Source organism: Thermothelomyces heterothallicus, assembly GCF_042370625.1.
Source record: "Thermothelomyces heterothallicus CBS 202.75 unplaced genomic scaffold P884_scaffold_2, whole genome shotgun sequence".
Taxonomy (NCBI): Eukaryota; Fungi; Ascomycota; class Sordariomycetes; order Sordariales; family Chaetomiaceae; genus Thermothelomyces; species Thermothelomyces heterothallicus.
The window spans coordinates 1,457,458-1,484,823 of NW_027192563.1; the positions used below are offsets into that span (position 1 = coordinate 1,457,458).

The following is a 27,366-nucleotide window of genomic DNA, read 5'->3' on the forward strand; positions in this document are numbered from 1 at the left end:
GACAGCTCATGCACGGATTGGACATGGAATTCGCACAAAATCGAGCCCTATGCACCCAAACACTAATTAATTACTCGGTCCTCTGCTCATAACGTAATGTTCTTAATTCTGAGCACTACAACTATCATGATCTCGAGCCATAAATGGCGACAGAGTGTCTGGGTTAGTTCTAAAATACAAATGAAAACACAAATAGCCCACCTGTTCATTCCAACGCCGAGGCCCAATACGCATGTGAAGAATTGACCTCCTGCCGGAAATTCTAGACTCAACATCACCGACATCATGGCCAGCTCTGAACCACCAGAAGAGCGCGAACACCATGGTCGTTGAGACCTTTGACGTTAGAGCACGCCGGCGCCAAGCGGCCAGCAACCTCCAGAGACCTCTACCACCATCATCCATGCCTGGCCTCGTTTATGCCCGTTTGCCGCGAGGCCAATATGTCTCCAAGACCTCTGGTGCACAGCTGGCGAGTCCGTCGCACAGGTTGTTTTGTATCTTGCCATTTTGAAGACGAGCTGCATTGTTGAAAGAATGCAGCAATTCAGGAAGCTGTCGTGCCCAAGTTGGGTTAATAACGACCATGCCACCCTTGAGGCTTTCGGTCAGGACGGCCCGGATGTCTCTCGTCAACTGACCTGGGATGGGGTCTCTTTGACTCTGCCGAGGACCGGTATGGGTCGGTGCGCGCCGAGAGAGCCGTTTGCATGCTTGGCTCGTCGGGCATCGCGATCCGTCTTCCCAACTTTCCTGCTTGTCGGTTTGGCGGCTCGACCGGCCATCCTGCAGGCCCGGATCCCTCCAGCAGGACTCACAATCATGTGACGGTCACGGCATCCGGAAGCTCGCCGAAATCCACACTCTCGCCGGGCGTGGCAGGCATCTGGCTTGTCATCTCCAGATCCAGCTCGACGTCGTAGGTCGGATTCACGTCGAACCTTTGAGCCTCCTTGTCGAAGCGCAACCATTTCCCCCCCTCCCTCCCTGCAATCCGACACCCCAGCCAGACCACTCGCTGCCGCCTCTCCTCCAACATGCTGGGGAGCTCAAGATACTTCTCGTCGTCATCGATCCTCTCGTCCGTGACGAAGAAACCATCGGGAAAGTACGTCTCGGTCCAGGGGAACCCTCTCATGGCGTAATCGTCTGCCAACGGTTTCTTTCTCCGGACGACACCGATTCCGCCAGAAGTCTCCTCGCGCTTAGCGTCCCGCGCGCCGGTCTCGGAATGTACCTCTTCGACCCCAGGAAATCGATCGTCCTCAAGGAGAGGAACCAGGGATTCCGAAACGTTCTGAGCTGGCGAGGTCGATGATATCGACGACGACGTAGCGGGTTCGATTAACAACGTATTAAGTATGTGGGCGGTAAGCTTCCAGGGAAAGCGGGGGGCAACGTGGACCATGGCGTCGGGACAAAATGTAAGGTGGTAAATGAAGACCAGGGTGACGTGCAAAAAGGGTAGGATGTTGGGATCGCCAAAGCGGTGACAGACAATATCGTATGTCTTGGTGAACAAGGAAAGGGCGTTAGGGAACTGCTTGTTCGGGGCCGCGGGCTTGGAGGGTGTGGATTCGGTCTCCGAGGCGGCAGCGTCTTGCATAGGCTGATCTTGCGAATCTGTCGGATGCTTATGGTTGACGCGAGAGAAGGCCTTGAGGGCCATGGTGATTGGGTTGCTCTCGTCGCCAAAACCGCTGACCGCACAGATGTTAGAGATCGCCATATGGTACCTGGACATGATAAGCAAGTTTCGTGATTCAGAAGGGGGGCCGGGTCTAGCGAGCCAAGTTCCTCCCCCTAACTTACCCAGGCTCAAGCCATCGACGCGTGGAGCGGGCGATATGGTTATTCAAGACCTGGAGAAAGGCCTCCATTGTAGCGTCCAGCTCCTCTAGCTGCCTGCCACTAAACAGAATGGCATGTGTCTTCACAAAGAAGACTTCGGTCGGCTGGAGCCGCTTTTGCTGCGAATTCGGAGCGGAGGACAGGGTAGGCTCAAACAGCGTCATGATACTTTCGCGGGTAGACGGGAACGGTATCTCTACACATAGCGACTTCTCATAGTAGTAGAGCTGCTGCAAGATGTTGGGGCGGGCCAGGATGGCCAAGTGATGGTAGAGGCGCCCAGTCGTCGGGGCCTTGTCGGAAGCTTGAGAGTACCAACGCCTGCTCACGCCAGTCCAGATCTCGCGGTCCCGGATGTCATCATCCTCAATCGCCATACGGTAGCGGCCGAGATCGCCGAGGCACTCGATCCAGGTATCCTCAAAGGCAGGAACCGTCTCATAGAGAAGGGCCATGATCGAGTAGGCCAGGTAAATGAACGTAAGCATGTGCTCCCGGCTTGCCGGGAGGCGGTGCCTCAGGAGCTCGAGGAAGCTGTGGATGCCGTGGCGCCACATCCGGGCAGGCATCGCGTACTTGGCAGCCAACCTCCTCAATGCCGGACTTGCCGAGGGGTGTTGGGAGGCGAGGAAGAAGTCGTGGTGCTCGTGAAGCAGGGTCCGATGGAGGGCGATCAGGGCCTGCCATTGGTCGTTGTTGAGCTTTCCGGGGTCGCTCTGCGAGCTCTGGTTGCTGTCCACTTCAATACATTTACTCTCAACCATGACCAGACCGGCATAGATGCCTTTTACCTCGGCCACCAGCTGTTCCTGGGAGATGGGCCGGGTCTCCGGCTGCTTGATGATCTCGGCCGAGTCGTCATCTGGTGGTGGGGCTGCCGGGCCGCGAGCCGGAAGAGTGTGAGGCTGACGGTGGAGCTTGTGGCCCGAGCCGGAAGAAGGACGCTGGCGCTGATGGCTGGCGATATTGGACCTGTCCGGGCGGGCACGGGGAGCAGCAGCAGTATCGTCGTCCGGAGTCCACAGCTTGCCTTTGTAGGCCCCCCTTTCAAAGTCTGCCGGGTCGTCGTCGTCTGCGGCTGCGGCTGCGGCTGCGGCCCGAGCCTTGCGCTTCGGGGGGCTGACGGATCTACTCCTGGACCCATCCCTCTTGAAGCCGGGGGAGGGGCTCTTGTTCTTCCGGCCCTCGGCTGCAGCCGCAGCTGCTGGAGGTGACGCATTCCGCTTGTTGGCATCCGGATGGACCCCCTGAGTGGCAGAGTGGGCTTTGCCAGACTCCCTGGATATCGAGTCAGCGACCGGGATTCGGATTCGAGAACGGTAGGGGAGGAGCGAGAAGACCAGTGCCCGATAGCACTAGGAAGCGGCCAACCTTTCACTCGAGAGCGATTGCTTGGCATTCTCCCATCGTGACTTCACAAAGTCGGACCTGTCCGCTTCCTCGCCCTTCTCGAGGAGCAGCGGGACGTGAGAATCGGAGTAATGCTTCTCGAACGCGGCAAACAGCGCATCGACACCCTCCCGAGCGTCGCGAGAGAGGAAGCCATGGCCACAGTCGGGACATCGGATTCTCGGTTTCAACTTTTTCTGGGCTTCTCGGCGAAGATGCTCGTTCCAGCCCTTGTGCAACTCCATTTGAGAGAGAGAGGTATGAGCGAGGACTCGTTTTGAGGTGGGGCGTGTTGTGTTAAGCAAGACCGCACCATCTGGCAATCTCGGGGCCGCGGGATGTTGCCAAGAGCGGGGTCAATGAACGGGGCGAACTGCGGGTGTTCTCAGAGCAGACACATCGGGTACCCTAACGTTGGAACGGTGCAGCTTCCGAAGAAACTAATAAGAGGAGGAGAGGAGGTCTTGAGTTTAAAACTGAAGGGTGAATTTCATTGCTAACTTTGTGAGGCCGCGCCCCTCTAGCATGCCAGTTTTTTGAGCATGTTAATTCGTTCTTCTCACCGACCCCACCGCGTGGTTGCCTTGTGGTGCGCGAACTGGATGCGGCTGAATCGCTAGGGCCAGGCGGGAAACCGCGGCCCCTCCCCCCGGGTTTAGAACAACATTCGAGCCGCATCAGTTTTACCGACGTCACAGCTTCTTCATTGAATTCAGATGCCATGCCCTCAAAATGCCACCAACAGTTTTATCCTGTGACTCTACGCAACCCTAGAGAATTAAGCAGGATGAGAATTAATGAATGCTGCAAAATCCATCTGGCCTAACAACCATGGTCGTTTCTGCTCTGCCCGGCCGGGGCTCTGCGGAGTAGTGAACTGATTACTTTCCCAGAGTTGATGGGCAGAACATTGCGTGCGACCGGAGGACTCAATGCCCCTATCTTGGATCTACATTCAATGAAGCTGGGCTGGTGAGGCTGGGCGGAGGGCTCGTTGAGAAAGAAGAGCTCTCCAGGAATTTGGACGGACGCTCCAATGCACAGGCCCGCAACCTTTGTGCACCGCAAGAGCCTGCTCCCAAGAACACAGGCACCAGGGTGTTTCCAGCTGCGGACGCTGTTCAGCTCGTTTGTCTCTTCTCTGGTGATCGAGACCGTTAACATGGTCGAAGACACTGTGGTGTTTATGCGTGTGCGCGTTGCTCAGGTACCTTGATTGTGGTGCAGGTGACGATCCAGCCAGGTATCAATCTTCGTCAATGAGAGACGACCACTTTGGTCAGTGATAGGTGGTATTTTTTGCCCCCTCTAAGTTCATTTCAGCGCTAATTATGGCGACAAAATTTGGTCTGACAAGTCCTTTTTAAAATTGAATTGCTTCCCCCCCTCCCCCCCCCCCCCCCAAAAAAAAAAAAAAAAAAAAAAAAAAAAAAAACAATGGCCACCGATTCATCAACCAGCCAAGCCAGAGCCGGAGTACTAGTAGATCGCCACATTTATTTGCTTAATTGCTTCAACTCTTTCTGGTTTTTTGGAGATTTTAAGTTCAGCTGCAAGACCATCTCCGGCTCGCCTCCTGGAGAAACGATGTTCCCAATTAGCGCTCGCAGACCAGAACACTCGACGCCACACACAAACGGCCTTTCGGCCCGGCGACGGGAGGCAAAGTCACCTTTTCCGGGGAGCTCTAGGAAGTGGTAAAAGCGTTTATCGATACCTTAGCAAGGGAGAGAGTGGTTAACCTGAGCCGGGACTTGGAGTCTTCCCACTCGAGGCGGTCAAGCGTTAGACGAACAGGCATTCGGAGGTCTATCGTTCAAAGAGCGTTGCTAGCGCTCCCTTCTCCACCAGATTTCCCTTATTGCTTTCTTCTCGCCCATGGGGCGGCTTGAGAGTGTGAAGGCGAACAAAAAGGGAACCCTCGACCAATGCTTCCATTCCAGGCCGATGGCAGGCTGGCGGCGATCCCGAAGGCAGACGGCCTGTCAATAACCTAATTGGACGGTTTCTGCATGGCCAGCGATTGTGGCAACATGGATTGGGTTTCCCGGGGGCACCGAATAGGCGATAATGGATGGTGCCCTCCGCGCCTTGCAATTTTTGCAGAGGAAGGTCCAGCTAACTCAAGGGTTCCAAGGTCAATATGGCATGGTGAGTCATGAGCTGCCTGCTGCCTGCTGCCTGCTGCCTGCTGCCTGCTGCTATTTGCAGGCACAAGCTCTGTTGCTCAATGCTCAGAGGACTGGAGAGAGAGAGGAGTCGTCATTGAAGACTTGGTTGACCTGGCGAAAGAGGCTGCCCTGCTGATGGATAAAGCAATTGTTTACCAGGTCCTACCATATATATGAACACCGACGGCTGTCTGACCAAACAGTTCAACGGGGCTGTTCACCGAACTGCCGCCGGCGCGCAGGACCCTTCTCAAAACAGTCACGAGCTGGAGCGCGTTCACACACCGAGGTTTGTTTCCTTGATGTACATACACACATGGCAGCATGCAAGATAACAAACTGCTCAGCGGTTCAGCCCTGTATACGGCCTATTGTATGCCTCGCCTTTATTGTTCGGCAGCCTCTTCTAGTTATAGTGCCTTGTCTCGCAGAGTTCTGCTACCCTTTGCCCCCGGCCACCATGCGGATCTGTGCCTTGTTTACCGTTCTATTTTGGGCCCCAAGCTGAAAGGAACGAGGCGCTGTGATCTACCTACAAGTAGACAGCTGCAGTGATTGTTTGCCCGTAGGTCGGTAGTTAGGCATGCGACTGGTTGGGCTTGTTTGTAAACGCAGGTATCCTTCTCTATCACCAACACCCGCGTGGTTACCCGAACTAGCCTCGTCCCTGTTGGGCCATCAAAGTTCCCTCAATCTAGATGTTGGGGACCTTAACCACCGCCCCACCTTCTCTTCTCCCCCTGGCGTTACAAACTTTTTTCTCCTTTGTTTGTGCCTGTAGAATGTGAAAACTGATATCGGAAGGAAGGTGAAACGATTGCCTTTCGCACCCCTGGCTGACTGCGTATGATATGCGGATGCAGTTATGTTTCGGGACCTGTGTCGGGAGGAGAAAATACCTGCGTTCAACACTTGTGTAGAGCCATGTCAGACTCTAAGGCAAATTGTATGTACAGATGACATAGCAATCACCAGATCATGGCGATTTCTGTGTTTCTTTTCGCCTCGAACAACTCCACACCGCAAGTCCGACTCAATCGGGTCTAGTACCGGATGGGTGAACACACTACACCGCTTCTTGATGCTTTTCTGCCACCTCTGGCCATTCTCGTCATGCAGCAGGCCGCATTCGTTTGCTAGGAATACTCTCAGGCCCCTCAAACCTGACCCTCATTCATGCTGGACATGCACATCTGCCCAACTCCTCCCAAAGAAGCATATTCGACCAGCCCCGAAAACCTTCCACGTCAAAGGATCCCCACTTAGGTACTATTGATATGCCCCATAGCTTCTTGCGAAGCAGCTAATCAGGAATTTTGTGGTCTAGTTTTGTAAATGATTTGGGTTCTCAGTGGAGGCTTTGTGGGATGCTCGTCTGTCGGGCAGAAAGGTCCACCTTCTCGATCAAATTTGAAGGCAACAAGATGGATACGGAGATCCCGGACGACAGATCAAGTAGCTAATCGGAAAGAGAGCAGTTCCTGTTGAGGCAGCTGCAGAAGCAGTGTCCAAGCACTAATTCTGCTTGGAGCTGGACACTTGTCAGAACCTGATAGTTGCTGATTGGGACGTCATACCGTGTCACTTAGCCGCGAGGTCTTCCGTTGGCCAACCACTTGATGTGTTCTTGATTTGTTGGAGCGAGGAGCTCCAGAGAAACTTGCACACCACGATTGGACTTCTGCACCTATCGTGTGAGTTTCAACTGTGAGGCACCCAGAAAGGAACACGAAGTTGGAAGCGGCTGGACTGAGCTGGGAACTCCTTACCCGTCATTTAATGGTTTGGGTGTCACTGGCCAGTGTACTACTCATGCAAGTGTAGTTCTATCGCTTCCGTGCGAGCTTGCTCCCTTGGGAAATCTTGGGCTTCTGCCACACTTTCATAGACACCCTTCTCTTGTCCCGTCTGATTGTCGTGTTTCTGCTCTTTTGGCAGGCTGGAAAATGCCGTCATCCTAGGGCCAGGCCGTCTCACTTGAATCACGGGACTTCATTCATGAGGCGGGAGCAGAAAGCTCCGGACGCCTCCGCTTCTACTCGGTAATTACCTTAAATATTCTCTAGTAAATACGCGACCGACCTGGAACCCAGTTGTTCATCGACCTTCAGCGGTACGGACATTCTCGGTTCATCCCAGGTAGCAACCGGAAGATCCCTCGCTTCTCGGTATAGTGCTGCGATCGTGTAAAGGAATGTACTGTAACGGACTACGTGTTGGCATCTAATTAAGTAGTAATTACTGAAACCATGGCGCGGACCATCGAGGGTGATTCAACTCGCTTCCAGCCCTAACCCTCTTCGACGACAGCAACAAGGTCACCGCACTCTTTTGTGGCTGCGCCTTGGACGATGTGGTGGACCGGGCCCTACTAGGGTTCCCGGCCCCACCAGGGTTGCAGCCGCCCACATCTTCCTGCAGGGTGGCCCTGGTCAGCCTCTTCATTCTTCCTCCTCCATCGAAATCCGACAGACGACAATCGCGTGGAAGGCGCGGATATAATAACTAAGGTAATCTCCTGAACTTATTGATTATACTGGCAGCAAAGCAACCTTGACTGGCGTCACATGGCTAGCTGGACAGCCAAGGCGAAGTACTTAATCGTAGCAGTGTTGGTCCAGGCTGCCGCTGAAGATTAGTGTATACTATATTCGGCAAGATTTCATTCAGCCTTCGGTGAGCAACCGCCGAGGCTCCCACAGCGAGCGGCACGGTAAGGCTGAGATGGACGACCAGCCAAGGCAGCCCTGTGATACCACCCTCCATCCCGTGGGGGATGTAGTCGCCTTATTAGCACTTCCTGCGGCTAAGGCCCGACCGCAAGGCTGGAGGTACAGGGATCGGCTTTCCAATATCCGATTATGAACGAGAGACGATACCCCACACCGGGGTCGTGCATTTCATGCGTAATTACAGATTATGAAATAACTATTTGTTGAAAGTGCGGGTTAGGTACTCCGTACACCCAACCCCAGCCTCAACTGCCTACCTCAGGTAATAATCAGGTGCATGCGCGGGAATAATACCCGAGACAAAAAGGCAACAGCAGGCGTTCAACGCCAGCCACTCCTATTTTTTTTTTTTTTCGTCTAATTAGTCCTTAAGCCTTCCCGGACGAGTGTCACCATCCGCCCGGTGTAACAGCGGCATGCGCTCATACCGTCTCGAGTCCGAGGCAACATGTTGCACCTCGATTTCACTAATTACACTTCCTTGTGCTCCCCGGTTACTTCCGACAAGATGCAGCAAACTTCCCGCTGGGAAAGGAGACTTTCTGTGCTGCCCTGACTGACTCGCTTACCTGGCAAGTAATAATTAATTAGAATCAAGAATCGCTCGCCGGCGACAGAATACGGGCTAGAGACGAGGTGCTCGGCTCCCACTCCAGATAATGCTTAGCATGTGGCGGTTGACGGCACCATTTAGGTAGGGAATGCTACTCCCAAAGGCCGGGCAACCAATCGGGGGCGAAGGCATCCGGATCCCGCTAAGGACAAGGCGGGCAGCAAGGCAGCAAGACCAGCTCCGACGTATGCACATACTTACATCCGTAATTATACATCGGCACTCCCTCCGAATGGGGGATGTCGTATGACCGGATATGCAGGTCCGAACTCGGTGTGAGGATGTATGTAGGTACTCCGTAGGTATACGGATAACCGCTTCCGAACGATGCGATTTGCATACAAGGTTGATACACGAGCGTCGTAACCGGTCAATCTTCCGATGAACGCACCATGCAGCAGCCTATCGGAGGAGGAGAAGGCCTGGAGTCCCGAAGCTTGAGCAACTCGGGCCAAGACCAACAGGATTGAATGGCTCCCCGTTGTCACTTTTGAAAACACCCTATTACCCTTCTGGACAGCAAACAGCAGTCATGGGACATCATTCCAGAGCTCCGTGCCTTTGGCGTCACCAGACGGCATCATTTGATCATGGCCAGCCATATGATCTGCTGTAATGGTTGCTAAAGAGACACACGAAATACCATTCCAAGCCTTCCCCTGGAATAATAACGGGCCTCCCACCAAGTCCCCTTTAATTAAGCTGCAGAATGCTAACAAGCTAACCGCCATGACAAAACGCTCCAAAGTCAGAGGGCTCGTATGTATGTATGTACATATATACCTACTACGCAAGGCTTCCATTCCGTTGTGAGGGACAACAACTCTTCTACCCCTAAATATTAATTACAATCTCCGCAATCCATAGTTACCTATCCTCACTCTTTATGTCCAACTCGACGTCTCATAATGTCCACAGACAATAAATATCTTTCCTTATTGACCGGGATACTCTGATATTGGCTAATTAGCATGTCTTAGCTGGCCTGTCGCAGAGAGCAAGGCTTTGTACAATGATTAAGGTGCCAAGGGAGCGTGCCAGGCGGCTCTTTTTCTTTGGGCGGGCGCTCCACGCATGTATGTGCATACATACGTACACGGCAGCCCCGCGGAGTACCTGGGAACGTAGCAGTTTAGCTACCACGCTCTCTTAGGAATGAATCATTGGGGAAGACAGTGTTTCACACAAAATACGAATGCGGCGGCGGGACTGGAGGGGGTAATTATTTAATTACTGGTTGACAAGAAGGGGACTTACAAGACCTAGCTAACCCTTCAAATCTACTAATTAATGTATACGAAGCAATCTATTTAATCAGAAACAAAGCACGTCTACTGTCTAATTACTGCGTCTCACGATCCCCCCCAAACAACATGTCGCTACGGGAACGAGAAGCAACAGGCAACCGACAACAATAGCAGTAGCCGCGAAACCTCCGCCTTGCGACTTATTAACAGGTTTCGCACCCAGGCCCGTCCATCCCCTCCGCACCTTATTTTTTTTATTTTGTTCAGAAAATCGGCTCCAAACCCTGCCAAACCCCCTCCCTCCCCGGCCCAGCCCTTTCCCTCACTTTCCAATACTCGCCATTGAACTGCCAGTACGTCTCCCCCGTGATCTCGCACTTGGCCTTGTAGAACCAAGCCGGGACGAACTCCTCCCCCTTCGCCTCCCGGGCCCTTCTCCTCGCGCGCTGCGCCTCCTCGAGCCGGTTCTTCTCCGCCGCGGCAAAGTCGTACTCGCCCTCCTCCATCGCCCGCTGGTCCGGTCGGAAGCGCGAGTCGGTCGGCGCGAGCCAGGGGCGGAGCTGGTCGTCGATGTGGTTGAAGGTCAGAACGAACGGGGTGAGGTTGAACGGGATGCCCTCCGGGCGGGGGTTGGCCTGCCAGATGAGGAAGGCTTTGTTGGGATCGGTGATGCTGTCGCCCTTACCAGCGGAGCTGTCTTTGTCGGCCGCCGCCGCCGCCGCGTCGTCGATGGTCGCCTCGTAGCCCGGGGTATAGCGAGCGTAGAGCTTCGAGTTCCAGCGCCCACCGATGCTGAAGCGCACGCGGCCACTGGCGTCGAGGACCTTGCCCGTGATGCCGTACGCGCTCGAGGCCTTCCAGCCGCGGGGCTTGAAATCGAGGTGGCAGACCTCGCCCGTAGTCCAGTTCTTGATCTCCATCGGGCCGTAGTTGTCGACAACCGGGTTACCCGTGATGATGCCGACGACCGAGGAAGTGACCTTTTTCCAGGTGTAAAAGTCTTCCTTGCCGCCGTGGGTGGGCCGCAGCCTGAGGAACCAGGTGCCGAGGGGGTTGATGTCGAAGGAGCGGCCGTAGAACTTGGATTTGACGGCCGACTCGCCGTAATAGGTCCACTTCGGCGACTCGGCCCAGGCGGCACCGATTGGCGGGTGGTGACTGACCTGCTCGATGAAGAAGCGGTAGTTCTTGTCTGGCCTGACGTACTCGAACGTCTCGCCAAGCAGCGGGTTGAACGGCTTGGCGACCCGACCAATGGTAGACGCGTACTCGCTGGCAGCGAAAGCGGCAACGTACAGTAGCCGTTCGATTGAGTCCGCCCGATCGGCCGCAAGATCTAGGAGATCTGAATACTCCATGTCCTCGCCACAGCGGTAGAGGAGAGATGTGGGTTCGTTGAATGAGACGGGCAGCGTCATCTTCGTCATGTCCTTCCCGACCATGGACTTGAGGATGCCCTATGACTTGGATGAGCAAACGATATCCTCCATCAGAATGTCCGCTGGAACCTACCCAGAGCGAGATCTTTGGCCGGTTATCCGCGTCCAACTTCAACCGCGTACGGATCCCGTTCTCATATCCCTTGAATGAGCTGCTGATATCACATGCGTCCGAGATGACTAGCTGCTGCTTCTCCTGGGAGGTAGTGACCTCCGAGGGCGGAAACTGCGAGACTTCGACTTCACCGGCATCCACCGCGTCGAAGAACTCTTCTTCGTCGGACTCCGAGTCCGAGATGACCGCCATCTGGGTCATCACAGTCTGCCGCCTTGTCAGGTTGGTGGGAGGCGACTTCGCACTCACGCCATCGGCTGGGGCCTCGGTGTCAGCCCCCTCCTGAAGTGCCGCTTCAGCGGCCTGACCTGCCGAAGCGGGGACTTGGCCGCCCTCGAGGATGCCGTTCTCGACGACCTCCTTAAGAATGCGCTTCGTCATCCTCCGCTTTAACTCGGCCTCGCCGACACGGGCCTCGAGCTCTTCTTGTTCCTTGGCGACCTGCGCCATACTCTCCTCCCACATGCGCCTCATCTCAGACTCCCGGTCGAGGCGGTACTGCCAGTATGCGTCGCGGTCTTTGGAGATGCGGAGTAGGTCCCCGATGAGGCCGGTGAGCGAGCGGATGGCGGCGTCGTAGGTCGCCAAAGCTTGTGACGTCTTGGGATCAGACAAGGTGAGTGCCGGGTTCTTGGAAGACTCAAGAAGCAGGGCAGAGGTGACATTAGCCATGGACTCAAGCTGCAGCTTGGCTGACTGAGCCGTGATGGTGAAGGCGTCCTTGCTCGCCCGGGGGGCATCCTGTCCGCTCGACCCCTCGCCATACTCGTCGTCGTCGGCGTCGTCCTCTGCAACCGTTCCGCCGCCGTTGCGATCCGTCTTTTCTGCCTCCGTAGCGGCGTCGCCGGGGTCATCGTCATCGTTGCTACCGCTAGCCTGGACCCCGCTCTTGCTAGACGCACGAGCGGAGGAGTGCATCCGCGTGAGCTGTACGCTGCTGCGCGACGTTTCAGCAACGCTAGCGTTCTCGCTTGGCGTTTCGGCCAAATGGGAGTGCTCGGCCTTCGCTTGCTTCAGCAACTCAGCGTTGCGAGCCCGCTGTCGTTCCTCCTCCTTGGCTTGATCCTTGGTCCACTGGATCGAGTTGTTAAGGGCCCAAAACCAGCGCTTGGCTTCGACCTCGTGGTTTGCCTTGAGAATGTATTTAACGGAAGACTTGCCGTGGATCTCAAATTTGGTCTTCTCGTCGGGGCTCATGTGCAGCTTGGCTATGCGCATGTTGATGGCGCCGCGACAGGCCGAGCCGGCGTCATCCTGGTGCTTGTAGTAACTGAGAACGCCATCCTCCAGGACGAACCACCGCAACTGGTACCCTTTGCGATAGTTTGTCCACTTCTTGAGGTATCCTTTCATCTCCCGCGCCTCGCGCCCGGCAAGTGGGTCGCCGGGCGTCGCCGAGGCCGCACCTTGCGCCGTAGAACCCAAGACGGCCTTCTCCTGGATGCCCCTCTGGGCCGCCACAGCAGCCGGCGACTTCTTCAACATTGCCCGTGTGATCTCGTCCTTTGTCACGTCTTGCGGCAACTTGCCCTTGCGATCCCGGCGGAACGGGTCGGCGCCGTGTAGGAGCAAGACCTGGATCAGCCGGCTGTTCTTGCGACGTGCCGCCTCATGCAGCAGCGTTCCGCCCGTTTGCACCGTAGTCGGTTCCGATGCAAACTCGGGGCTGTTGATATCCAGGACCGTCTTGAAGCGCGGTTCCTCCAATACCTGCTCCAAGACCTTGAGTTCGCCGTGGAGGATGAGATCCTGCACCTGCCGAACCTTGTTTTCGGCGAACAAAGACCTCGAAAGTTGCAGCTGTTGAAAGATGTCGGGATTTCGGGCAAGGTCAATGGGGAGACGGCCCTGATGGTTGGCGATAGCGTCGTTGATGTCTTTGTTCTCTAGAAGCAGTCTCACGACCTGCGTCCTGCCCTGGGCCGCCGCCAGATGGAGGGGCGTGTTGCCATCCTTATCCCGCGCATTGATATCGAGCGAGCCGGCGCCGTCGGACAGGACGTACTCGACGACAGGTTGTTCAGCGCACTGGATTGCCAAATGGAGTATTGTGGTATCTTCGAGAGGTCCTGACTGGGTGGTGAATGAGGAGGTGCTCATGCGATGACCGTTGTCGGCGCTTTCGCGGATGGCCTTGGAGATGAATGCCGTGTCGCCGTTACGTAACGCCTCGACGATGCGGAATTTCCTGACGGATGATTCGAGCGAGGTCCCTCTGTCATTCGGATTGAGAGATCTTCCACCGGCTATCGAGGGGGTGTTCGAGGGTACTCGGCCGATGGAAGCTCCAGAAACAGAAAGCTTCGAGCTGTGGCTCTTGTTCGATTGTTGATGTGCAACAGCGTCGGAAGTTGTTTGTGGCGCGCTAGTTCCTGGTGCCGTCGTGCTTGCGCCCGCACCGCCGGGCCTGGCACTGTCGGATGAAGACATGGCGTCCTCGGTGCCCTTTCGCCTCAACAGAGACAACGTGGATGATTTAGTTCGTCGATGGGAGCTGGGCGCAAAAGGGCCGTGTTAGCCAGAGGTTCAAGAACAACAACAACAACAACAACAACAACGTCTTTCTGCGACCTGCGCGAGGCAGAATCGAGAGTCTCGGAAACAACATCTTGTCGGAGTAGCTCACACCACTGGCTGCTGTCGGAGAGCTAAGATCCGAGTGGTTAGAGCTGCCTACCTCTCCCCCGCGTCAGGCATGGTCAGACAACGAACCACCTCGGACCAGCAATCGTCGCCGAGCGGCTGGGCTCGGGTATTGAATCGGATCCAAGTCTGGTCGTAGTTTCAAGGAGCGCAATCTGTTGGAGAAAAAAAATGAAATGAAAAGAGAATGCCCAAGTGCAATCCCGCGCGCGGTTGGCGTGGAGTGGTAGGGACTTCGGAGAGGGGTCGAAGCAGCGTTGTGGAGGCAAGACGAGTGGGTAGAGTGGGGATGTTGTGCTCAAGACCGATATGTTCCCTGCCGGGCTGGGGTCTGGAGAAATGACGTTGGCATCTGGCGTTCCAGATCCTTACTTGTAGGGACAACGGCCCCAACCGACGCGAATCGGCCATTCACGTGGTTTGGCAAGTCGCCCGTTGGTTCCTGAGAGCAAGCGAGCGGGGCCTGAAACAGGCCAGACACGGTATGGCGGACACAGGACCGTGCTTCTGGCCAGGAACATTAACAGACCTACTAATCCGTACGAAGTAATCCGTACACGTGTGTACTGTACCTATTATAGAAGACATCGGCCATGGGTTGTGATGCCAACTGTTCGGGAACTGTTCGCAAAGGCAGTCACAAACCCTTCCCCTTCTCTTATCTTTCACTTTCTCTCCCTCTCTGTTTCGTGCTTTACAATATTTCCCTCCTCTTCAGGAAGGAGATGAATACGACAGGATATTTTTGTTAGTATTTTACTTGGGCTGCCGATTTGTGCCTCAAATGCCCGTGGTTCACCAGCTCCCTTATTTGCACTGTGCATTTGTTTCCCCGCGATGAGCATAATTATCCATCAAGCCATGCCCAAGGAAGGAATGATTAGATAGCTGCACCAGGGGCAAAGCTCTACGACTAGTCTGATTGACACCTTCTCGTTGACATCGAAACGCAGATACCTAAGCTAGTGTAACTTAAGCATTTGCCCATGCGATCGATCTGATGAAGCGGGCAAGGTGTGGCGGGGAAACCGTTGTATCCGGCTGCCGACATATCTACCTTTGCAATTTCAGGGAGCTAACCGACGCCTTGGGAATCACTGTACATACATCAGACATTCGCCAGCTCGATCTGTGACAAATCCCTGAATGGCTCATGAGCCACAGCCCTCATTACTGCCGAGGGTCGACCTGATCAGAATCCGTGCACTGAACCCAAACCGCGAACCAAGTCGTAACATCTGGCAGCTAATTAATTATCCCTGGCAGCGTCCCGCTTTGCACCCTTCGCAAAGCTCAAACATGTGCGGGGGGCCACCCAATATCCCACGATACAATGGCATCTCCATGGGAACGCCGGCCCACTTCTTCAGCCGGTACGCGACTCTCTCAACGTATGAGTTGTCGTTGAGCCGAAGCACGCCCAGCCTGTCGCAGGACTTGCAACGCTGCTTGTAAATGGTCGCATTGTATCCGGAGTTTGGAAACCGCCGGATGCAGATGGCAATCTTCTTGCTACTCCAACCGCGTTGAGGGCATTTTTGGTTGCGACAGTCGAATCGACCCATGACGAATGTTGAGTAGTCCTCCATCATGGTCCCGTCGATCTCGTTATTATTGAACCACGGCTCGGGGACAATCGAGCACTCAGCAAGCGCGTTCATGACATCCTCGTGGAGGGAGGGGAACATGGCAGTCGTCTCCTCATATCTCTGGGCTTTGGGCTTGAATCGCTTGGCAGTAGGGACCATGTTGAACTGAAGAGAAGACGCTGATCGGGCGGTTTCCCCGAGGCAGGCAGCCAGAACGCGATTCGGATCAACTCCTGGTACAGGTCGGTGAGTCGTCCAGATATCCAAACGCTGGGCAGAGAACTTGGGGGGGGGCCACGGAATATGATTCTCTGACCTCTATCTGATAAATGCCTCCTCGCATTGCCGCGTTAATTACGGAGTATTTAATTATTTATTTCCTTAGGTAGCCATCGTCTCGGCCTCACCAGCGAAGCTCGACAACATCGGGCACGATGGTTCTGACGCGGCCAACCAGGCACATCTCCATCCAGTCAACGATGAAACAGGCATTGTCCCGCGGCGTCATCTGCCAATGGAAAGGCGAAGGTATCAGTGTGGCTAACGGAGTAGTAGGCCTCTCTACATCGATTTTGCCCATGCCAATCGCAATCACGACAACCCACTACATCCAATGTAACCTCGCAACCCCAGTGAAGAGTCTATTACCATCATAATTAATTATTAGAACTCGACTGCCAAACCCCGGCGTCGTTTTTGCGCACTGCTTAAATGCAAGTTTGCGACTTGGGTCCTGATGCCCTGACGATGTGGCGAGCTCAGGTTGGTGAAGGTGTTCGCCTAAAAAAGCACAGACTATTACTTGCTTGATTGGATGATAGATCACGAATTGTCTCGGATCCATCTTACCATCTGAAATTTGGCTGACCTTTCCGCACCCATGACGCGACCATTATCATTCCGCTCCAAACGGCCCCGGGGCAAATGGGTGCTTTCTCCAGAGACAACCAACCAGCGCGTGATGCTCCGCATTCCTCTTCGGCATACTGCCCCGAAGCCCCATATACCGAGGGCGACGACCTCGGCGAGCGATCGAGCAACACGTTATCGGCGACGCGACGGTCGGCCTCCCAACAGTCAAGTACGGCTCTCGCTGATCGTCCGAGAGCCGGGAAGGGCTCAGAAATAACCCGATTTGGCCACGCCAACCTGCGACCAGCCAAAGTCTCCGTCGATGGCCACTACTAATAATACTGAATCCAACACCCGGAAACTGGTCTCATGCATGTCGGTTATGGCAGCAATGTCATTGCTGTTTATGGCGCTCCGCTTCTGGTGTAAGAGGAGATACAACAAGGTCATTGGTTGGGACGATTACATCTTGATATTTTCTTGGGTATGTTGGCCCCATCCTTTGGACTAACTATTTTACATCGGCAGCTGGTTCCCGGATCCACCGCGGGTTATCGCTGATGGAGGCGCTCCACTGCCAGATGCTCCTTGCCCTGTACGTTGCCCTCACAATCGCCTCGACGAGATGGGGAGTCGGCCGACATCTGGATTCCGTGTCGTTGGATGACTCCATCGTGGCCGGACGACTGCTCTTCATTGCCGAGTTCTTCGCCATCTTGGCCGTCGCCGTCAGCAAGACCTCGTTCGCCGTCACCCTGCTCCGCTTTGCCATTGAACGGTGGCACAGAGTCTTCCTGTGGAGTGTCATCGTGAGCGTCAATATGGCCATGTGGTCGTGCTCGGCCCTGCTCCTCGCCCAGTGTCGGCCGACCGAGAAATTGTGGGACGTTGAGCTCGACGGCTCGTGCTGGCCACGAGCCGTCTACACTGCTTATTCGATTTTTGCAGGCTGTATGTCCTTAACCATCCTTAACCCTCGGCATCATTCCGATCCGTCGCAAAATCTAATACCCACTGTCGATTGGTGGACGGCTGAGCTGACTTCCTGCTTTATTAATCTTGGAGCAGCTTGGTCCGCCGCGATGGACTTTGTCCTCGCTATATTCCCCTGGGTTCTCATTTGGCCCATGAGGATTCAAACAGCCGAGAAGATTGGCGTCGGCATCGCGATGAGTTTAGGAGTCCTGTACGGTGCAGGATGGGTGACCATACACCCGCATTTCGGATCGCGCGCTAATAGCGGATATCGCATCGTGCTAGGGCTGGCATCGCAGGGGTTATCAAGACAACCTTCCTGCCAATGGCAGGAAAACCGAAATCAGACTTCACCTGTGTGTCATGTCCATGACACTCGTCCTCGCCCATGGGGCTTTCAAAAGTACGAGCTGACTCTCCCAAGACGTTTCTACAGACTTGATCATCTGGGCCGCCGCCGAATCCGCTGTTATCATCAGCGCCGCCTCCATCCCCTTCATGCGCCCGCTGCTTTTGAATACCTGCCGTAGCATCAGAGGGAGACATATAGCCCTCCGCGGAGAGATCCAGAGGAGCAGAGATTCAACCCAGGTTGCGGGATCCGATACTGGGAGATGGACCGTAAGGAGTGAGGTCGAACACAGTCACCGGTGTGTCCTAAAGAAAATCGCAATCAGAGGTGGCGGGATTACGAGCAGCGCGACTAGAAGCAGTAATACTCAAGCAATGGACTAAAACATGAGAAACATCAAGTGCGCATGACGAAGGTAGGTTGGGTACGGTGTGACCACCTCTCTTGCAACTGAACAAAACGACGGCAAATGATCTAATAATTATTACTTGGGATCTAATTAACCCCCCTTTCCCCTCCATCATTCACAGCTGGGTTCTACTTCTACATTCAAAATCTCTATTTCAGTGAATAATAATAGACGAGTGTACGCATGTACACCTCGAACATAGACGTCATGGCAAAGCGTTCAGTGTCCTCGGAGCGTTCGATGACGTAGCGGCGGGACAATCTTGCCAATTTAATTATAGGTAATTAACAATCCCAGACCAACTCGCAACGGCCTCTTTGTTTCCCTTCAGTAATTAATACACGCACAGAAAAGCTGCTTCAGCAAAATAGCTATTGGCTCGCCTACCATGTCTGACGCTCACCCACAAGGAGGAAACCTCTTTGATATGGCTAAGGAGGGCACCAAGAGTTTGTAACCCTTTCCGCTCCATTACCTCCATACCCTTTCTCTCTCTCTCTCTCCAGAAGCCCCACGCTTTTTGATTACCACCCGTAATTATGCTGTTGTCATGCCGTCCCTTAATTACTTACCCCTCCCGTCCCACTCGCAGTCCCCGCAGACGCCGCCAAGCCGAACGTGATCTCGGCCGGCGAAGGGGGGCGCCGGAAGGGAGCAGCAGAAGGAAGCGCGGCCGGGGCCGGCCTCAACGACAGCAAGCTGGGGGCCACCTCTCTCGGAGAGGTGGTCAGCGCGGCCGGGGGCGAGCTCCCCGAGGACATCGGGCAGAAGTACAGCCGCGCCGGCGGCAAGGAGCGGAGGGACCAGCACAGGGCGCCCCACGGTGGGCGGAACCAGCCCTCTCACGGCTGAGTTGCTCTGATCAAAGAGAGAGGGGCGGTTTTCCTTGTATTTCTCTTGTTTTTCTATCGACCTTTCCTGGGCCGTGCCCGTGTTTTGTTGGCTATGGAAAGACGGACAAGGCGTGGTAACTAACAGGGGGGTTGTTGTTGACATGATGTTGTCGGTAGGAGACGGTGGAGAGAGGAAAAGGAAAATGAGAAGAAGCCGCCCTCGCAGGAGAATGAAATGATCATTACCAGTCGGGAAGGCCAAGGTCCCATCTTCCTGAATGTCCTATTGTTTAGGCCCTTGTCATTGGTAGGTTATCTTAGCTTTCCGGAAGTGAGGGTATTCAGCGTCTAGAAGGCAGAAGATAAGAGTAGGTATTAGTTTATGCCCTGGAAATCAAACATGCGTCGATGCCTTTCGTTAATTAAACACATCAGAATGGACATGACAGCCTAGCGAAGCCCTTACTGAGCTGGGAGAGTTTACATACATTTTCGGAAGTGTTGGCGCAACTTGGCAGACCGTTTCTATGTCGAAGTCCAAGTCAGGGTGTCGAAAGCAAAAGCGACGCCGCAATTGCCCACCAGCAATTGCACCTTAAGTAGGCCATAGGTATTCTGACACAGGGAAAGACGTCGGAGGGGTGCAGAGGGGGAAAGAGCACGGCAGCGTGTTTGCCGTGACCTGTGGGGTTTTGGTGCGCCATACGTTACGCAGTAATTACGCCTCACGCTCACCAATCAGGTATACGAGCAATTTTTTTCCTTAATTATTTTTAAGAGTTGCATACAGGTAGTCGTGAGGTTGGCAGGTTCTTTATGGGTGCATGCCGCCATTAAACGATGAAAGGATTGCAATATTGACACTGCTCTGAAGAATGATTAATATGAGGTACCAAAGTCCCAACTGCATTGCGCCCATGCAGCTCGTGTCTACACAGCGGATTAGTTATGGTTCGGAATTCGGGACATTAGGCCCGCTTCTTGGCCTCCTTGGCTCCGATCAGTGACAACTAACTCATCGGTGCCGATAGACCTCGGCAACTGAGCGTGGGGCTTTGTAGCCCCTGTACCACATGGCATCAATCGCAAGGATCCATAGATATCTCGGCCTCGAATCCGTACATTCATGCGAATTGCGTCGACAAAATACAAAACAAAGAAAAAGAGAAAGAAAAAGAAACGAAAAAAACTCAGGGCGCCTTTCTGGAGCACGGAATACACGTGGTTTAACCAAACAATTAGCGTGGCGAGCGCAGTGCCCTTCGCATCTCAGCCGCTAACCTCTTTTTGCACATCGGAGACATCGACGACGACTCGGTCGGGCCGTCCTGCTGCTGTCGCTTCGTCTCACTTCAGGATCGCAGGATAGACGGGAACTGCTGCTTTCGTCGTAAGGGCCACTAAGCGCCGCCCGACTTGCAATCGGCCGGCCACATCGGGCTTCGGGCTTCACTTCACACTAACGATGGCTGACCGTCCAACATTGCTCCGGCCGCCTCCTGAGGACCCCGACAAGGCGCAGATCGAAAATGCCTTGGAGGTGATCGAGCTGGCCGTCCTGGGTCCTGTAAGTTTGACATCTGCCCACGCAGCTATACACCTTGTGCATACGCACTGCGCCATGTGCTGTTACAGACGTGCATGAATTGCATCGCATTGCACGGCAACCACCGATGCAGTGCTGCTCTGTCTGGCGTACATTGCCATCTCTTCATGGAGTCCCCTTTACTCTTGTGGGGGAGCGGGCTCATCCGGAGTCCCTGGTTCCTCCCCCTCTTCCCCCCCCCCCCCTCCTTTTTTTTCTTTCTTCTTTCCTATTGCAATTTCTTGATTGGTAGTACCTTTTGCATGTCCCTCGCTCAGTCTGACAACCTGTAACTACAGAACATCTTCACCAACGCCCGCCAGCCCTGGCACCCCCCGGGGGCCCGCGGCATCTACGGCGGCGCCGTCATCGCCATGTGCCTGGCCGCGGCGCAGCGCACCGTCGCGCCGGATTTCCTCGTCCACTCCTGCCACTGCTACTTCCTCCTGGCCGGCTCCTCCGAGCTGCCCATCCTCTTCCACGTCGAGCAGGTCCGCGACGGCCGCTCCTTCGCCACCCGCACCGTCCAAGCCCGCCAGCGCGGCCGCTGCATCTTCACCACCACCATCTCCTTTGTTCGGGACACCCCCACCACCACCAGCAGCAGCAGCAGCAGCAGCAACGACAACGGGGGCGTCCGCACCGTCAGCCACGCGAGCGAGATGCCGCGCGGGCCGGACGGCCAGCCGCTGCGGCCTCCCCCGGACGACTACGCCGACGAGCCGGAGCTGATAGCGCAGGGCCCGTTCCAGGGGACCAAGATCGAGATCGTCGGCGGCGGGGCGGACGGCGGCGACAAGCCCGGGTCCAAGAAGACGCGGCAGTGGGTGCGGGCGCGGGGGCGGATCCGCGGCGGGGTGGCGGCGCAGCTCGAGGCGCTCGCCTACGTGTCCGACAGCTACTTCATCGGCACCATCACGCGCATCCACCGGCTCTGGCGGTTCCCCTTCCCGCCCGAGGAGTACGACCGCCTGCCGGCCGACCTGCAGGCCAAGATCCGCACCGTGCACCAGTGGGAGGGCATGGGCGACGACCCCCGCGAGATGGCCGGCCGCCCCGTCATCGGCATGATGGTCAGCCTCGACCACACCATCTACTTCCACGAACCACGCCGCGTCCGCGCCGACGAGTGGATGCTGACCGAGATGGAGAGCCCCTGGGCCGGCGACGGGAGGGGCGTGGTCACGCAAAAGATCTTCAGCAAGGACGGGACGCTGCTCGCGACCTGCGTCCAAGAGGTATGAGCTCTTTCCCTTTTCCTTGCTGCCTTGTGTTTTTTTCCTGGCCTAGAGAGAGTGAGAGAGGGGAGAGAGAGAGCTTTGCTAACTGCGCCACCCAGGGGCTCGTCCGTCTCCAGCAGCCCGCTGCCAAGGGCAACGAGTCGAAACTGTAAAACTGGCACACCACGATTAGACTATTAGGATATGATATTGCTTGTAAATCTTGGTGCATGTTTGGATTTGGGTGAAATTAGACCTAGTACCGCAGCCGTTGTTAAATAAACGAGCCCAGCAGGGCGAAGCGCTTTGCGCGCCATGTCCTTTCGCAAAGAAAAAAAAAGAGCTTGCATGAAGTTCGCGTAGGCATTTCCTTCTCTGGCAATCATTGTTGAGCTTCAAAGTATCAACCATTCTTCTAACCCTCGGCTCCAGATGCCACGAGGCAGACGCAAGAAGGCCAACGCTGATTCGCAAGCATGAACTAAGTGTTTATCGGTCATAACCAACTGGGTCATCGATCTCGTAGAACCACAACGGGATGGCATACGGTGCATTATGCTCCGGCTCATATCTCTCCGGTTCCGCGAAGCAGCTGACGGATGTCATGTCGCCCGTTCCTTGCTCCATCGGCTATTCTCAAGTAGCCGAGACTCTTCCAACGTTGATCGGATGCTTCTTGCTTCTTCGCCAGGCCCTCGCCCCTCCCTCTTCGTCCTCGACCGACTCTTACAAGCTTTGACGAAGCTGGGTATCGCATTCCTACAACACTCATCCTGATGTCCCACGGGACTCTTGCGTCCCTGCTGGACCAAAGTCGAACATGCACCAGCGGCCATGGTGCAAGACGCCCCAACGCAAAAGGCAGAGACCGTCCCAGCGAACGCCGAACGCCAAACGTGCAATTGGAGGACTCGCACTTGGGAAAGAATGAAGAAGCTGGTAATAAATCTACTGTCGAGTGGGCACGCAGAACTGGGCTGGTGACGTAGGGCTTGCCACTGTCCAGTTCAAAACCCCAGCTGAATAGGGGTTATATCAGATGGTGACACCCTCCAACCGGAGCACCTTGGACTTGTCTCCGAGAAACTTGGAACGGAATTCAATGATTCCGCGCGCTATGGTGTCAAAGTCCTTGACCTTATCGGCCTTGAACTTCTGGAGAAGCTCCCGCAGGCCTTGGATGAACCCGCTCTTTTGGTCGCCAGTAAAGTCGTCGGAATTTCCGAGCTCCAGGAGGATTTGGTCATCTGGAAGGTCAAAGTGCCAAAAGTCAGTTTCCACGGGGGGGTTTGAAGGACTGATGTTAGCAGCCTAGTAATGGTCCGGATAGACTCACCGGGAGCACTGATGGAGCTGAAGTGCTGATACTCGCAATTGGTTGGGCACTGTTCTCCAGTAAGCTCGGAAGGGCACAGCTCCTTGTCGGGGTCAATTCTGTTGCTGTAAGTCAATGACCTCAGGCCACCGGCAACTGCTTTTGGGTACTCTGGATGGAACCGGTATGCGTGGAAATAGCGAAGCGGGCTTTGGTATGGTTTCAGCGTGCTCTCGGGTTTGGACACCGGGTAACCCTGTACCTGCTGCTCCGTCAGCTCCGAGGTCCCAGTGGCAGGGGAAGAAACGACATGTACTTCTCCTGCGACTTCGGTCTCTATCTCTTGCGCTGCCTCTCGGGGTTGCGCGGGTCCTGATATTTGGTCGGGCAATGGTGCCGGAGACTCCGCATTGGCACTGCTGGCATGCTCCACCGCCTGCGGGCTAGGCGATTGCGACTCTAATTCCATCGGTGTGGTCTCGTCGGCATTCGGGCTGCCCAGTTGTTCGGGCACATCAGAGGCAGCAGCATTGTTTGCGGCTGGCGTTGGTTCTGACGAAGGGATTGGCGAACCCCCGGCATTTCCTTGGACAACCGCATCGCTCTTCGGTGGAGATGCCTCTGTCTCCGTCGTTCTTTCGTGTGGATGGTCGGCGGAGTTACCCATCTCACGGCCTCCAATACAGCCGTCGCCATCGTGAGCAGCAGGCCGCTCTTCCGACTGATTGCTCGGTGTTTGACCTTCATTCAGTCCATCGCCAGTTTTTTCGCCAGACACGGATTGGTCGAACGAAGATCGGCGCGTCTGAGCATTTGCTGTCACGCTTCCTGTCTGCGAAACGGAAGATTCATCTTCCTGCCGATCGCTCGACGTCTCTCGGGGTTGCGACTGGAATGGTTGACCTCCACCATTCCCCGCCTCTGATCCGTTTGGCCTCGCAGCCTCGGTGGAAGGCGAAGCTGTGTCGAGCTGTTGCAATTCTGCAGCGAGCTTCTTCTGCTCGGCGATGCTCCTCTCAATTTCGGCCTTGAGCCGTTCTTCTTCGTCTTGAAGTTGCTTTAACCGCTTCATCTTTTCTGAGAGGGAAGACTCGACTCGGGGAATTTCAAGGCTCATGATACGGCCCCGGCGTTGAGCTCGCTGAAGCGGGTCCAGGTGTGTCTCGGATGGCTCGGGCGGTTTAGCTGTCGACGGTTCCGGTGTAGGTCCAGAAGAACCCCTCTCCGAGCCACCCTGACTGCTTGTGGATTCGGTCGTTTGGGTCAACGGCGGCCGAGGACCTTCGCCCACCTTGTTCTCTGTTTCTGACCGATTTGGCGTGACCGAACCACCTGCAGACTGCTTGACCTTCCTCTTCGCCTCTGCAAGGGCGATCTTACGTCTCATCTCTTGTATGGCTTTTTCTTTCAGATCCAGCTCCGTTGTCCGGTTCACTCGCCCCCCAGGCGGTGTTACAGAAGGCGCAGGACTCGACAATTGGCGTTTGGATGAGGTATCTGTGAGCGACGGAAAGTCACGGATGACTGGTCCATGTTGACTGGACATGCCGCCGGATTGAACCGGCATTGTCTCCTCGATCGGCGAGCCCATGTCCATATCCATCTCCATCTCCCCGTCATCAGACTCGTCACTAACATCAATAATGAGCGAGGTCTCTTGGCGAGGTTGGGCAAAGGGTCGCTTGGCGACGCTCGGCCCAGATGGATAGTCGACGAAGTCTAATGCTACTGGGCGCTTGCGCTGGTTCGAAGTGATCTGTGGAACGTTCGCCGTCAGGGCTAAGCCGGGGAGAGAGGGGCGAGGCTGGGAGAGAGCTGGTTGGGAGTTGGCCGGCCGTTGAAGCCCGTTGGGTGCTCGAGGGCCTGTCGGGATAGATGGCAGAGCGGGGCTCCCTGTCATAACTCCTTGGGGTTTGGGAGTCCCATTATTACTATCCTCCCCTTGTACAGCCTTCGCGCCAGCTGTGGCTTCTGCAGACTTTCGGGCTTCTCGAGCCTTCTGCAGAGCAGCTATCTTCTGTTGAAGCAAGCGTTCTTTCTCGCCCCACGTCTTGCCTCGAGCAGCAGTTGACGTCTGCGCTGCTGACGAAGTCTCCGGCTGCTGTTTCTCCGGAGCTGTTGGAGCGGGTTTGGGCGGGTTCGGCGCCGCTGGTGGTTTCGCTGCTTTCGCTGCAAGGAGCCGTGCGATGCGGTCCTTACGTTCTTCGCCCTTCTGTGACTGTTCCGACGTGGAGGAGGTGTTCTTTGCGGCGGTAGTCGCCTGCAGCTGCAGGTTAGATGCTTGGCTTGACTTGCTCGAGTCAGTTCCGCCACCCTGATGCGGTAGTGTTGCTTTAGATGGCGCATCGGGCGGGCTGGCAGCTGCCTTTGGCATGTCGAGATGAAGGTCAAGGAAGAGCCCCTTGATTAGTTTTTCATCAAACCCTTCGTCAATGTAATTCTGATATTTAACACCCAATGGCCATAACCGCAGGATAGCCTTCTGCGCCTCCTTCTTGGCCTCTTGAAGGGATTTGAATGAGTTCAGTGGGTCGTCTTGCGATTGATATGCGGGGCCTTCGAGTTTGGAAGAAGTATTGTTGGCAGAGGCCGTTGTCGAAGCCTGAGCCGGAGGCCGCAGGCCTGGGACGGTCGAGTTCTGCGTCCCCACGTCTGGTTGAACCGAGTCTGTTTGAGGTCCCTGATCCGCCACCCTTTGCGGTGTTGGGATCCCACTTTGAACCTCCCGCGGGGATAAAAAGGGCGAGTAGGACGCCGAACGCTCACGGCCTGCGCTCGTCAGTTTCATGAACTTGTCGCGAAAGGAAGCAGAAACCATGGGACGTACCTTCAGGACCCCTCGGATCCTTACCACCGTCATCTTCATCAGTGCCATAAAATCCTCCGTCGAGAGTGTCGGCAGTGCTCGCAGGTTGACTTGATTCTGCAGCCGGTAAAGGTGCGGGCTTGTCAATGGGTTGCGCGGGCGCATCAGAAGCGTCTTCTCGCGGCTCGTAGAGGTCTTCGAACTGACCCTCGCTCAATTCGCCTTCTTCCATCTCAACAGCTGCGCTTGGGCGTGGATGTCCTTGCGCGGGCTGAGTCGAAGGCGGTACAGCAGATCTCGAAGCGCCGGAAGGGCTGGGCTGAGGGCCGTCGAAGTTAAAAGGGTTTGCGCAATGTGTCTGGGGGGGTGCATTTGATGTCGGAGCTGGAGGTCCGTTGGGCTGGTTCCACGACGCAGCACCCGACGCGAAGGTGCCATAGGTGTCGACTGGAGCCGCCCCTCCCATCCCAAGCCCAGGTATATGGGTCACATTCATGCCGTAAGCAGCCTGCGACGCATCGCGGTGTGATGGGGTCATGGAGGGGTTGTAGGGGATGGCTGCGGACGCAGGATAACCGGGAACGTTGGGATAGGCGTATGCTTGAGGTGGCGGCTGGCCGTGATATTGGCCGTAGCCATACGGAGGCGGGTATTGGGACATGGCGGCGAGTTGTAAAGCTTGTGGCTAGAGTTCGGGCATCTCGATGGCCGTACACACGGAGTTGGCCAGGCAAAGCACGTCGCGGGGCAATCCCAGGGTGTTGGAAAAGAAAACGCTGCTGATCGAATCGGAGACACCAAGAGCTCTGTCGCAAGAAAGAAACTACTCGTCGGCGTTAGTGTAGTTGTGGTGCGGCGCCCGAATCTAAGCACTTCAAAACGGCAGCCGCACTCTAAGGTCTTTGGGTTGAAAGACACGCGATGCGAGAGATCTCAGCAACAGACCGAGGACAAGCCTGATCTCTGCTTAGGAATACCTTGCCGAATTATCGGGGGTGTTGATCACTTTCGCGCAGTTGCAAATGTCGGGTTGGCATCAATGCGTTGAAGCGCGCGCGTCAGTGAATGGAAAAGATGGTCCAGCCCTCGAGCGAATCCACTAGTCCGGATCCGGCGTGGCGTGCACGGTTCAACCTCTGACATCAAGCAGGAACCCGAAGGGTTGCAGTTGCCAGGCCCAGTTTGTTTACTTACCAGGATGTGCTCCGGGCAACTGTGAACCAGTTGGGC

General features: G+C 55.4%; 7 protein-coding genes across 7 annotated transcripts; 3 read left to right on the forward strand and 4 right to left on the reverse strand.

The window, feature by feature from the left end:
• Positions 1-820: 820 nt before the first annotated feature.
• P884DRAFT_192070 (uncharacterized protein) lies at positions 821-3,485 on the reverse strand (the record flags this gene model as incomplete). The annotated part of the gene is made up of 3 exons (XM_069437641.1): positions 821-1,736; positions 1,813-3,129; positions 3,223-3,485. 3 exons carry the CDS (start codon positions 3,483-3,485, stop codon positions 821-823), a joined length of 2,496 nt encoding a protein of 831 aa, XP_069301266.1.
• Positions 3,486-9,992: 6,507 nt separating this feature from the next.
• Positions 9,993-14,264, reverse strand: P884DRAFT_255043 (Oxysterol-binding protein-domain-containing protein). Its single transcript, XM_069440951.1, has 2 exons — positions 11,516-14,264; positions 9,993-11,460 (listed from the first exon to the last, which is right to left on the reverse strand). The coding sequence occupies exons 1-2, from the start codon at positions 13,985-13,987 to the stop codon at positions 10,267-10,269; spliced, it is 3,666 nt and encodes a 1,221-aa protein (XP_069301267.1). The 5' UTR covers positions 13,988-14,264; the 3' UTR covers positions 9,993-10,266.
• Positions 14,265-15,453: 1,189 nt separating this feature from the next.
• On the reverse strand, positions 15,454-15,948 carry P884DRAFT_274908 (zinc-binding domain-containing protein; the record flags this gene model as incomplete). The annotated part of the gene is made up of 1 exon (XM_069442786.1): positions 15,454-15,948. The coding sequence occupies one exon, from the start codon at positions 15,946-15,948 to the stop codon at positions 15,454-15,456; it is 495 nt and encodes a 164-aa protein (XP_069301268.1).
• A 1,084-nt stretch (positions 15,949-17,032) lies between these two features.
• On the forward strand, positions 17,033-18,351 carry P884DRAFT_274909 (uncharacterized protein; the record flags this gene model as incomplete). Its single annotated transcript, XM_069442787.1, has 5 exons — positions 17,033-17,125; positions 17,223-17,592; positions 17,710-17,827; positions 17,902-17,972; positions 18,041-18,351. The coding sequence occupies 5 exons, from the start codon at positions 17,033-17,035 to the stop codon at positions 18,349-18,351; spliced, it is 963 nt and encodes a 320-aa protein (XP_069301269.1).
• Positions 18,352-18,765: 414 nt separating this feature from the next.
• P884DRAFT_274910 (uncharacterized protein) lies at positions 18,766-19,229 on the forward strand (the record flags this gene model as incomplete). Its single annotated transcript, XM_069442788.1, has 2 exons — positions 18,766-18,826; positions 18,970-19,229. 2 exons carry the CDS (start codon positions 18,766-18,768, stop codon positions 19,227-19,229), a joined length of 321 nt encoding a protein of 106 aa, XP_069301270.1.
• Positions 19,230-20,325: 1,096 nt separating this feature from the next.
• Positions 20,326-22,335, forward strand: P884DRAFT_255045 (thioesterase-like superfamily-domain-containing protein). Its single transcript, XM_069440952.1, has 3 exons — positions 20,326-20,777; positions 21,095-22,033; positions 22,135-22,335. Exons 1-3 carry the CDS (start codon positions 20,676-20,678, stop codon positions 22,186-22,188), a joined length of 1,095 nt encoding a protein of 364 aa, XP_069301271.1. The 5' UTR covers positions 20,326-20,675; the 3' UTR covers positions 22,189-22,335.
• Positions 22,336-22,950: 615 nt separating this feature from the next.
• On the reverse strand, positions 22,951-27,142 carry P884DRAFT_53852 (uncharacterized protein). Its single transcript, XM_069445955.1, has 4 exons — positions 26,158-27,142; positions 23,647-26,099; positions 23,352-23,592; positions 22,951-23,262 (listed from the first exon to the last, which is right to left on the reverse strand). The coding sequence occupies exons 1-4, from the start codon at positions 26,795-26,797 to the stop codon at positions 23,051-23,053; spliced, it is 3,546 nt and encodes a 1,181-aa protein (XP_069301272.1). The 5' UTR covers positions 26,798-27,142; the 3' UTR covers positions 22,951-23,050.
• Between the last annotated feature and the right edge of the window lie 224 nt (positions 27,143-27,366).

Bases quoted from the DNA above. Each gene is read 5' to 3' on its own strand.
- P884DRAFT_53852 (XM_069445955.1), bottom strand. From the start codon at position 26,797: ATGTCCCAATACCCGCCTCCGTATGGCTACGGCCAATATCACGGCCAG. The intron at 26,100-26,157 runs GTACGTCCCATG...TGACGAGCGCAG, and splicing joins GGATCCGAGGGGTCCTGAAG to GCCGTGAGCGTTCGGCGTCC. The intron at 23,263-23,351 runs GTGAGTCTATCC...TTGACCTTCCAG, and splicing joins CAGCTCCATCAGTGCTCCCG to ATGACCAAATCCTCCTGGAG.
- P884DRAFT_255043 (XM_069440951.1), bottom strand. From the start codon at position 13,987: ATGTCTTCATCCGACAGTGCCAGGCCCGGCGGTGCGGGCGCAAGCACG. The intron at 11,461-11,515 runs GTAGGTTCCAGC...TCCAAGTCATAG, and splicing joins GGCCAAAGATCTCGCTCTGG to GGCATCCTCAAGTCCATGGT.
- P884DRAFT_255045 (XM_069440952.1), top strand. From the start codon at position 20,676: ATGGCTGACCGTCCAACATTGCTCCGGCCGCCTCCTGAGGACCCCGAC. The intron at 20,778-21,094 runs GTAAGTTTGACA...CTGTAACTACAG, and splicing joins AGCTGGCCGTCCTGGGTCCT to AACATCTTCACCAACGCCCG. The intron at 22,034-22,134 runs GTATGAGCTCTT...TGCGCCACCCAG, and splicing joins TCGCGACCTGCGTCCAAGAG to GGGCTCGTCCGTCTCCAGCA.